The sequence below is a fragment of the Aricia agestis genome, chromosome 10 (assembly GCF_905147365.1).
Source record: "Aricia agestis chromosome 10, ilAriAges1.1, whole genome shotgun sequence".
NCBI lineage: Eukaryota > Metazoa > Arthropoda > Insecta > Lepidoptera > Lycaenidae > Aricia > Aricia agestis.
Window position 1 is genome coordinate 3,981,530 of NC_056415.1, and position 12,203 is coordinate 3,993,732.

At 36.4% G+C, this 12,203-nt stretch overlaps 1 protein-coding gene across 3 annotated transcripts in view; it reads left to right on the plus strand.

Annotated features, from left to right (window-relative positions):
• LOC121730932 (calcyphosin-like protein) overlaps positions 1-12,203 on the plus strand; it is a 67,444-nt gene that overhangs the window by 49,284 nt on the left and 5,957 nt on the right. For 2 of the 3 annotated variants that reach the window (XM_042120156.1, XM_042120157.1), the window contains exons 3-5: positions 8,405-8,558; positions 10,288-10,384; positions 10,963-11,043. In XM_042120156.1, the coding sequence (XP_041976090.1) occupies positions 8,405-8,558; positions 10,288-10,384; positions 10,963-11,043 (332 nt within the window). Of the gene's footprint in view, positions 1-4,169; positions 4,317-8,404; positions 8,559-10,287; positions 10,385-10,962; positions 11,044-12,203 lie in introns of those variants that run through there. The other variant, XM_042120158.1, reaches the window with a different exon arrangement.

Sequence of the window (12,203 nt, forward strand, 5' to 3'; positions counted from 1 at the left end):
AGGCTTTAGATGAATGTATCAGTGGCCGCTGCTGGTAAAGGAGAACTGTCAAAAATGATGTTTATGTATGATAGAAGCGTTAGTTCCTTTTCTCGCCACGTTCATATACAGCCTTGTCGAACTGTACTATTATTATGTGGAGTCAAAGACAAATAATTCTCCAGCAATATGGTTAAAAGTGGTACAGTCTACACTGTATTAGCTTTCGACTGTATAAATTTAATGTAAGTATGTAGACAATTTCAACTATACGAAGCTTTTAATTGCTGTTTGTATTGTGGTAGGGCACGCAACTTGTCATGTCTCTACTGTCTCTAGCTATAGTCACACCATGCGAAGCCTAAATTATATTTACCAACTCTGTAGAATGTAGATGCAAGTACTTAACTCATTAAATAGAGGAGCCATGGACACCCTTATGAGTTATGACGTCTTATGACCCACTGCTTACATGGCCATAGCTTGTACTATTATCTATTCTGTGGCCATAGTAAAATGCAAAAAAATTTAAGCACTAACCGCCGCGCCGTACTCAGAGACAAAAAAATAATTAAGATTAACTTTCAGTTTAATGAAGAGTTTGGTAATTAGTAATCTATAGGTATATATAAAAATGAATTTTCAATTGTGTTAGTAACGCTAAAACTCGAAAACGGCTGAACGGCTTGGACTAATTTTAGTCTTAAAATTTTCGTAGAAATCCAGGGAAGGTTTTAAAGTGACACGAAGTTCACCGGGACAGCTAGTTACTAATATTTTTAATAATGTTCCTCTCTGAGTGCGGCACGGGCATTAAAAGATTCTCGGGACAAATTATTTTTTATACTGTGTGTCATGTTGTGTCTTAGAAAGAAAATATTATAATGTTGAGAAATTAATCGAAATACGAAAAGTCTTTCGAGCTAAAACGACAATCAGCAACTTCCTAAGTAGATAAGTTTTTAAGAAAGTTCGACTATAATCAAATATTAAGTAGGTATCTAATTATGGTTATTGGTTACTCGGAAAGTAAAGTATATACAGTCTGTCAAGAAAGTGAAGAAATTAAAAAGTGGCAACATCGTAGTGTCATCCCTTTTTTCTTAGATTGATTTGAAAGGGATGACACTACGATGTTGCCACTTCTTAATTTCTTCACTTTCTTGACAGACTGTAAGTACTTGGTAAGTACTTTATTTACTTTGGGTAAAAGCCAAAAATCCCATAACCAGTCGGTAAACCTTATCTCATAAAAAAAGTGATATAACAATTACAATAATAATCTTGGCAACATTAATACGGACGGTCACACTGTTAGAAAGAGACAGCATGGTCGACCGATTCTCTCGCTGGCTCGGTTCCCCTTAGGGCCGATTCACACCGAAATGGCAGAGCCCGGCAGCGGTCGGCAGAGGCGCGGCGAGGCCGGCAGAGGCGGCTCGCGTCGCCGCGCGTGGCCACGGGCGGACGCTCGTGGCCGTTGGCGGCCGCGCGTCACCTCCAGAGCGCCGCGCGTCCGTCGGCGGAAAGTGCTCGCGGCGACGCGCGCGGACGCAGGCAGCCGCGAGCACTTTCCGCCGAAGGACGCGCGGCGCCACCAGCCCCTTTTGAAGTTTTCAAGCGATACTATAGTTTGTGCGTTTTAAGATGATATGGGTGACAGTTTTCATATTCCTTGCTACGGTTTTTTTTTTACAAGAAAAGAAAAAAATCAAAATGTAATAAATTATATTCCATCTACAAAAACAAATGTTTCCTATTGTTACGTGCAAGGGTTCGAGGATTTGGAGAGAAAGATCTGGTGACTCTCTTGAAGACTTTATTAACACTGCACTAAACACTAGGTCACAACACTTAGCACTAAGTCCAAACACTAATCACTAGGTCCAATCACTAAGCACTATCACTGTCCTAGATCGTAGCCAAGTCGCAGGTTTCACTGGTTCACTCACTATTGATCACTTGTTGTCGCCTCGAAGATCGCTCAGATCGAACTGAACTGCCGGGCCTGCCTGCGGCTTTTATATGGCGAGACGAATTCCAGAAAGTTCCCGATTCACGTAAACAAGTAAATAACCGTGGGAACTTTCTAGGAGGCTCGAGCATGTACCATAATAAAAGTAAACAACTAAACACGTAAACACGTACACAAAATGAACCGGTAAACACGTAAACAAAATGTTGGACTTTTCTAGATGGTTCGAGTATGTACTTGCGCACCTCATGCCATCTAGTATTGAGTAGGGGATTTATGTTGCCTGTGCTCCCTCGGTAAGTTTCGCTGGTTTGTCGCTAGATGGCACCACGTGTCCGTATACCATGTACCGTAACACTATAATTGTAAATGAATAAAAATGAAAAGTTGCTAAATGCTAAGTTCTATGTATATAAAACTCAAAGGTGACTGACTGATTGACATAGTGATCTATCAACACACAGCCCAAACCACTGGACGGATCGGGCTGAAATTTGGCATGCGGGTAGATGTTATGATGTAGGCATGCGCTAAGAAAGGATTTTGATAAATTCCAACCCCAAGGGGTTCAAATAGGGGATGAAAGTTTGTGTATAATAATACTTCTTAACGCTAGCAAAGCCGCGGGCAGAAGCTCGTATTAATATAAAATTATAAATATTAACTGTGAAATAGGAGTATAAAATTATTGTTACGAAAACATTTGAAAAATGTCAGATGCATGAAACGGAACTTATGTCAATAGAGATTGACTCTGTTGAATCGAAATCAAATCGATTAAAAAAGCCGTGTTCGTTTCATTTTTTCGCAGTTTGGCAGCTGACTGTCAACTTCATAATTGAGTGTCACATTCAATAACGTTAGGATTTTATTGAACATGATACTCAAGAAGTTGACAGTCAGCTGTCAAACTGCGAAAAAATGAAACGAACACGGCTAAAAGGGCAGCCATCTTAAATCGCCTGCACCACTGAAATGTCCATGAAATGTCAGTACGAAATCGATAATTTCGGTTACATATTTTCCTTTACGAAGTGATTCGATATTTTTAAATTATCAATTATTTTTTGTTACGTAACTTACCTACAGCTATTGTCAATTAAGTATAATGTGTCACGCATATCATCATAAAACGCACAAACTATAGTAGGTAGTTATAAGAATGTAAATAAAGTAAATTATTTCACATGATTTCACACAAGTGCTCTTCGCGCCGCGCGCTGCTGTCATTCCGGTGTGAATCGGCCCTTAATCTCCCAAACTTCATTGGCTGCGTTCCAGATGACGTTAATTTTGACCAAAACGCTCAAAACGTCCCCTTCTGCCGTTCCCTTTGGCGACCGGGGTCGTCTAAATCGCGGCTATGACGTCACTCATGACGTCATCATTTTCGCTCAAAACGACCCTTGACGAAGATGGGTCAAAGTGGGCGGTCTAGTTTTTTTTTAATTTTAACGTAACTATATCGCGAAAGCCATGTTCGGAAAGTTTTCACGACAGAGTAGAGACAAAAAACTTTATATTATTTCATTACAAATAATATTTTAATTGAAATATGTATATTAAATGAAATAACATTTAATGAAATATTTTGATTGGAAAATAAATTGTTTTAAATGAAAGGTCAAATGATTTCTTATAAAATATAATACTAATTTTCATCTCTCCTATATACCTGTTGACCTCGTACTTGAAGCATTACGCGGTATTGTTACCTAACGTTTATAATATGTGACAATAGTCAATATTCAACGTATGTGGTTTTGTTATTAAAATATGATTCAATGTGAAAACTCAAATACATATACTTAAGTAATAAAAGTTTAACTATATTAAAATATGAAAAAATGTAATACTAAAAACGAAACAAATATAATATTATGTATTTTATTTGTAAAATAAATGTAACTATAAACAATTACTTTTAGGTATTTACGACTTGAAGAAAAGGATCGTAATATCCAAGTTCGGTTCAATGTATCTATGTATAAAAAAAATTATAGTTCTTTTTTTAAACTTTTCTCAAAACGCTCAAAACGATCCATAATCCGTTCCACTTGGGTTTGTATCACTGACGCTCACATGCTAGTGGAACGGGAAAAACTACAGTCTTGAGCGTTAGCGTTTCAACGTCATCTGGAACGCAGGGTAAGTCAGGTTGTCAAATGTCAAGTGTCATTTGTCAATTGTCATCACTCAAACTCATTTGTGATCACTGATCAGTTGTTCTTAGCATTTCCAACGCTGAGGTACGTCTTCGAAGTTTGAGTCTACTATGAGATCGACAAGAACATAAAATCCATACATTTGTTTACTTACGTTACGAAAATGTACCGCGAAAGATGCCGAATGACGTCAAACAGTAAGTTCTTATTGATTTTTAATAAAAGTATTATTTATGTATGTTCTCTGCATAACTTTCCATTCGTAAGTAACAATAATATTAGGTATGTACAATGTACATTGATATTAATTTACGTTGTAATGCATTATAAAATTACTTAACTGTTTTTAACTTTTGTTACGAATAGGGTTGCCAGGTCGCTTAACCGAAAAGCCGGACAAAGCAGCCAGCTAGGCCGGACATTTGTACAAAAAAGCCTGCAATTGAGTAGGTACTAAGAAGTAAGAATCTGAACTCTTAGTGTAGGAATATTTTCGAAATTTTCTGTTTTATTATAACAATAATTTTACATACAATTTTACATTTTATTAGGTGTAAAACCTAAAATTACTAGATTTTCATATTAAATTGTTGCTTCAGAGCTCTACAAAAGCTGGATACCTCTTAATTTTGGCCGGACAGGCAATCAAAAAGCCTGACTGTGTCCTGCTTTATCCGGATGCTTCGCAACCCTAGTTACGAACCAAAAAGTTGAGGTTATGTTTTTTTGACAAAACATAAAAATTAAAAATACCTCTTTTTACAAGATTTTATGTATAATATACTTTTGTGATTGTGATTCATTGTGTGAAACAAAAATATTGTAAAGTTATTTTATAATTTTAAGTGAATAAATTAATAAATTTCTGTTGTAACTTGTAGCTAATACGCACAGTAACAGAATTATTATTTAAATAACTTAAATGCATGAAATAGACTTAGCAAAATTCAATTATTTCTCATAAGAACTACCTACTTAAATAATAAAAATTTTGCTTAAGACCGGGCTGGAAAAAATATCAAACCATGCTAGCCCCGCATACATGCCCACTATCCTCCAATCATGATATTATAATGATTCCATGAATCGTGTCTGCATGAATTGTACCATCGAGGAAGTTGATTCCTATGCAATTGACAGACCAACGTTATTTGGTTGAATATGTCAATTCAATGTTAATTGTGAGCTGGGTTTGACGTAACGCAACCAAACTACTTAGGTCGCCGATTTGCATAGGAATCAACTTCTCTGATAGTACTTTGCGCTGCAGCTAATAGTGAACAATATCGCGTTACAACAATTCCCGCATTATATAGCATGAAAGTAAAGGTTGTAAGTCCTAAAAATGTTTTTAATGATTACTTAAAAATTAAATACAGTACTAATATTTCCTTTAGCCATTATTTTTTTTATAAAATGTGTGATTGTAGTAGTGTAAGTTATTTAATGATAGTAACTCAATCAGTGTTTAATGATAGTAACTCAATCAGTGTAACAGATGTTTGTTGAAAATCCCAGAAAGTTTGATAATTTTCAAAAAATAAAACTATCAAGTCAAAGTAAGTGAATCGTGTTTTCCATTAGGCAAATATCAGATAAATATACAATGATTAAATAAATCTCAATTTCATTTAAGTCAATTGTCTTCCGGGATCATAATACTTATTAGAAAACACAGCAAAATTTTACAGCCCGCTCTTAAATTCTTATGTCAGCTGTTATTTATTATTATTGTGGAAATTACGACGTTACGCGTTATTGCTGTTGTTATTAATAATAATTACTTAAAATTAATTAATCTTAAATTGAAATGAGAGGGTACAAAATATAGTTGTACTTAATTTGTATTGGTGTGTGAAATATTAACCATAAACCACCGTATCAAGGTTATGCTGGGCTATTGATCTGCTGACCTAGTGAGTGGTTGTTTGGTATGGATGTGAGAATTTCAACAGACATAATATTGATGGTAAGGGCATGGCAGAATACTACACAGTACACGGTATAAAGCGAAAAAAAGATTGTTTGGCAAAAGTGGAGGGGGAATACGCATTGCGCAGTGTTTTATTTCTTGGTAGGTACTCACCTACCTATCTTGGTGGATTTTGTCCAACACGTGTAACAACACGAGTCAATATTATCGTGATACTAATATCGCGTGTAAAATGTTCTTTTTTTGTTGTACCTACTACTTAGGGAATACTGAATACATTAGTATGGATATTGGTATGGAAGTATGGATTCCATAGCAATATCCATACTAATGTCTGTCTGTCTGTCGGTTACCTCTTCACGCCCAAACCGCTGAACACACTTTGCTGAAATTTGGTATGGTACTTTGAGTCCCGGGAAAGGTCATAGGATACTTTTTATTCCGAAAAAATGTACGGTTCCCCGTTCCCGCGCGATTAACGAATTTTGGCGCAACGGAGTTGCGGGCGTCATCTGATAAAATAGATTAATCCTCAATTATTACCTACAATTTTTATGTCGGTTTAAAATATGTAGATTGTAGGTACTATTATTTTCTCTGTTACCGGTTTCATTGAAACCAGACCAGTTATGCAGGCAGCAGGAGTAATTTTTATAGTGCCCAAGTGTGTGCACAGTACACAAGAGCACTCTTTATTCCTTTTACTCTCATAACACAGTGGAACGGAAGACCGACACGACTGGCGAGAGATTAGACGCAGGGCCGACTTTTTACATGCCCATCCGACGCATGGATCATCTTACTTGTTAGACAATCTGGTGATCAGCCTGCATTGTCCTAACCAAACTTGGAAAACATTTTTCTAACGCGGGAATCGAACCAAAGACCTCCGAGTCAAGAGCCACGCTCTAAAGTCTAATCCACTGGACCACGGACTCGGAGGATTTACATCCTTGTTATATCGATCTGGATCGCTTACTATGTAACGCATCTGCAGTGTAAAGTGTTATATTTGCATAATCTGCAGCTTCTAATGCGTCAATTCTATTGATTTTAGGAAAAAGTATTCTACTTGCTGTTAAAACTACTGTCTTGTATGTCAAGACAGGTAGGGTGGGACTGAGATACGACTAATTTCTTCTCATCTGCATCAGTAGACTTTATTTTGATGGCAGACCTAAAAGGATCTAAAGGGCAGTGAATTGCCATGAAATAAGTTTTTGAAGTAATGAAGTTTTTGCCGATAATTTATTTATTTGGGTCACTTCTACGATTGCGTGTTTGGGCGTTCGCGATCACCTGACGTCACTTAACGAAATTAGGCATTTCATTCAACCCAGAAAAAATAATTAAGTATACCGTTGTAAAGGCGCCCCAGGGCATCGACACAGCCTTGCGTGAAAAGTAAAGCCTTTTCGTGAAAATGATCGAGTTTTTATTTCCTACAAATTCATCAAGGTTACATTGTTCAAAGAAAATATTTGGCTTTACATACAAAATGTGTTAATTTTTATGAACGTAAACTTAGTTAATCAATTATATTATCTGCATTCAATTCTATCTAAGCTAAAGTAGCTATTATCGACTTGAAATCGACCCTTATGATTTGGGAATTTTTTCCTAGCTGCATGTTCATATTCTGATGGCCCAAAAAGCTGATTGATCTCGCATACGGCACCCTAGTGGTACTTGTCACTGATCCCAAGACCTAATGTCGTAGGGCTAGGGTGCCGCCTGCTAGTCAATCAAGGTTAAAATCTCAACTACTTATAATTAAACTTAAATAACATTTAACATTTTATATATGTGGTAAATGATGTGGATATCACAATTACTTATATGTATAGAGTAAGACTGTGTGTAAACGTATTTTATATTGTGATATTGTTTTTTTACCCTAATAAACAATAAAAAAAAAAAAAAGCTGCTAATTTTCTAAAACCTAAGGTTGGGTTGCACCAGAGGCGTGGTTATAGTTAAAGTTAAATATGGCGTCCAAACACCTTATATCCTCATACGACATCTGTAAATTTTTCCGGTTATAGTTAAGGTTAAAGTCAAAGTTAGTTGGTGCAACCCAGTCTAAGGGTCAGGCCCGTATTCAGTAGTAGAAATGCGAAAGAAGCAATGTGAAGGATAAACTGACAGATTTCCTTGGTCAATCGTTTTATCCAACAGAGAAGAAAATCCTTTCTGAGGCTTGAGCCATGCATATATAGTAGTACGTTCTTGTTGTCTTCTGAGTTTCAATAGTTGACGAACATACTGCTGCAGTCGACACATACAAATATATTAAATAGTGTAAGGGTATAATGATCCAATTTTATTTACTGTTCATATTTGAATTTGCAGTAGCCTTCCACCGCCCACAGTCGGCGACCTCGCGTCAGGACGAAGAGCTGATGCAGAGCAGCAACAGATCATTGGTTTCAGAGACCGACCCGCTTGAGAAGTTACGACTGCTCTGTTTGTCGCGCGGCGCTACTGGCATTCTGGGCTTGGGAAGGTACATGCATATTATAATCAGAAACAGTGTTGCCAGATGGTCTCGGCGCCGTACCCCTGAACTAATTTGATTTCCCCCTAGAAATCCCCTAGATTACTTTTTCTTTTAATATTCAATAATATATATTACTAAACTTTATTACAGCTCGACAAAGCTTTACTTATATGAACGTGGCGAGAAAAGGAACTAACGCCTCTATCATACAAAAACGTCAGTTCTCCTTTACCAGCAGCGCCCATTGACATCATTGACATATTCATTTAAAGCCTTGTCGAACTGTACCTATTCATCTTTTCAACATCTCGAATCTCGACCTCGATTAGAAGTTGTGGCGCTCAAGTAATTTAAAGATTGTAAAAAAATTTAGGAACGTGATATTTGAAAAAAAAACTGTATTTGACGTGTATTTTGAATTTCCCTTAAAAAATCCCCTAAATATTTTTTCCCCCTGTTTTGTCCCTAACTTGGTCGAAAACCCCCCACATCTAGGGGGAAATCCCCTGATTTGGCAACACTAAATTCAGAAATATAGTCTGTCAAGAAAGTCATGACAGGCGGGAAATTTTTTAAATGAAATAAAAAATATGAAAACTTTATTAATTCGAGATAAAAATGTGCAAGATGACAATATTTAAAATGTAATAAGCGTTCTCTATGAAAATACAAAGAAAAATATAGAGCTTTTAAGCGTGATTACGTTTAGAAAATTTTCTCGCCTATCATGACTTTCCGTCCGTCAAGACGGACTATACGCAATAAGCCGCGTACTCATTAAGCGAGCAGCTTAGTGAGGCTGCCTTGTGAGGCAAATCCTCGTTTGGTCAAGACTTGCCTCGCCCGAGCGTGCCGCAGCCCGAGCCTCGCGAGTCTGCTCGCTTGGTCAGTACGCGGCTATATTGCCTACGCATTGCACGAATGGGTGACCCTGGACCCATCACCCAATGTGTATTTAAAATACCCTTCGCATGAACGTCAAACAAATAAAAAAAAATACAGGTACATTTCCGAAAGGACAGGAAAAAAGGACAAAGGGGAGGCTCTTTGTCTTTCGGAAAAGTACCTGTATTTTTTTGGCCCGAGGCCTCGTAATGGGTAAGGCTACTTTATGGCTCTTTGAGTCTGTTGCTTGAAGAATCAAGGTATCAGTAAAATATCCTCAACTACAAAAGAGTCTACAGAAAATCTTTGAATTTTTAAGTAGACTTTTTTGTAGTTTGAAGTTCATAGTACATAGTAAATGTAATTCACTTTCTTTTAGACGCATTTAAGCTAAGGGTTCAATCATCTATGATCTAAATTCTAAGTATTACATCCATACTCCTCTACCGTGATGATTGCTTGATATTATATTTTTAAACTTATTAAATAGCAAAGCCACTTATAAATCGTCTGCTTGGTTAAACGCAAAATTGTCATTTTCATGTAATTTATCAGTAATCTCATAAATTCGTTTATCCACAAGAGGAACAGTTTAATTTCAGGGATCAATTGAAATTAATTGATTGAAGATTAGCGCATTCAAAATGACTATACAAATATCTCCGTGACATCTTCTATAGTCTATACTAATATTAAAAAGCTGCAGAGTTTGTTTGAACGTGATAATCCCAGGAATTAATGGACCGATTTCAAAAAATCTTTCACCAATTTACAGCTATAGGCTATGTACCACGGGCGTAGCCGGGGCGGACCCCTAGTTATTTATAATGTTTTGTCTTATCAATTTCAGGATCTTCCGACGAATGGACGACGATGGCAGCAAACAGCTTAACTTGGAGGAGTTTATTAACGGCATCAAAGAAACTGGTCTCGAACTGAGCCACGAAGTAATATGTTTTAAATAACGAAATAGTTACTTAGTTTACATTTGAGACTTGGGGACTGTGCATAGGTAGTAACTAGTACTTGTGTAATAATAAGGGAAATAAATGGATTTATAATTTTATACGCAGTACGCACTAGGCCCACGCAGTGGTCCCCAACCTTTTTTTCATGCGGGCCACAAACATATTTTGGTCTTGGTGTCGCGGGCCGCAACAATTTTTTTAAGGTTAAAAAATAACATTATTCAATATTAACGATTTAAAAGTGGAAAAATTGGACGACTATCACGTAGACTTTACGTTATTTTGCCGGTGGGAGTGAATTTCAAAATTGTTTAACATCACGCGGGCCACAAATAGAATCCCGGCGGGCCGCGGGTTGGGGATAGCGGCACTAGGTGAACCTAGCAACTTGGTCGGGACTAACGTTGACTAATGACTACACAAAATCCGATCCAATAACGCAGGTCCGCTATCTGCCTATGAATCTGAGATGGATAGTACAGAAAGACTTATAAATACCTACTTTGTTTCCTACAGTACTTATTCTTCGTTTCTAACGAAATGCATTTATTTTTCAGGACGCCGAATCTCTGTTCAATCAGTTCGACACAGACAAGAGCGGCTCGATAAGTCTCGACGAGTTTTTGAACAAAATCCGTGTAAGTAGAATAGAATAGAATAGAAAATTCTTTATTTGTACAAAAACTAAACTAAATTACAATATTGCAAAATAAAACAATAAAATAATCTGTACAAATATAGGCGGTCTTACTGCTGAAAGCGGTTTCTTCCAGAATCCAGACAACCTTGAAATAATATTAAAAAATAAAATTAAAACCTAATGGCTAAAAAATAAAAATACTATAATATACATCTTACTTTATTATTTTATAACAATAAAATATATTTTATACTAGCTGTTGCCCGCGACTTCAGTTTATAGCGCGCGATGTCAACAAATTGGTGTCAAAAGCTTTTATAAAAAAAACACTGGTAGGTACCCCTTAAATCAAAACAGCTGTGCAGTGTGCACATAATAATATTTCATTATTTAAAATTAAACTTTATAATATTTTATGCCAAATTTTAAAGCTTATTTATCCCCCCAATTACACAACTTTACCCATAAACTATAATTTATCATTGATAGGTTTAAGGTTACGCCAGTGCATCGATAAAGTGCTGAGTTATTAATTAATAACGTAGAATAGGAATAACAATCGAAAAAAAACGAAACCTAAGACCCAATTTCACCAACCTCTGTTTGTTAAATCCTAACAAGGCATAACTGACTTTGGAAATAAAGACTTAACGGACCTTGGAAAATTAAACAGACTGTTAAAATACTTATGTCCCACAGTAAAAATTTAACAGCGGATTAGTAAATGCAATGTCAAGTGAACAACGAGTGAACAACTATCAATTCGTTCATTCTTGTTATAAGGCGACGAAATTGCAATGTTCAAGATTAATACGACATGTTTGCTGCAATGTGTCACTTTCTTCCATAGTAGTATAATAGTAAATAATGCGACCAAATTAAAAACCCGTTTTTTCCACATTTTCCTCTATTTCTTCGCTGCTATCTAACACTGAAAGAATCATCAAAATCCGTTGCGTAGTTTTAAAGATTAAAGGGAACAAAGGGACATGAGGGAAAAAAAAAGTGACTTTGTTTTATAATATGCATACTATATGCATAGAAGTGTCCTAGCACTCCTAGCCCAAAATTTTTTTGTTGTTAAATTTTGAATGCAGTCTTGTTCTAAATCATCCATCACCAAGTTCAAAAGTACCATCACCAAGAAATTGATTCCTA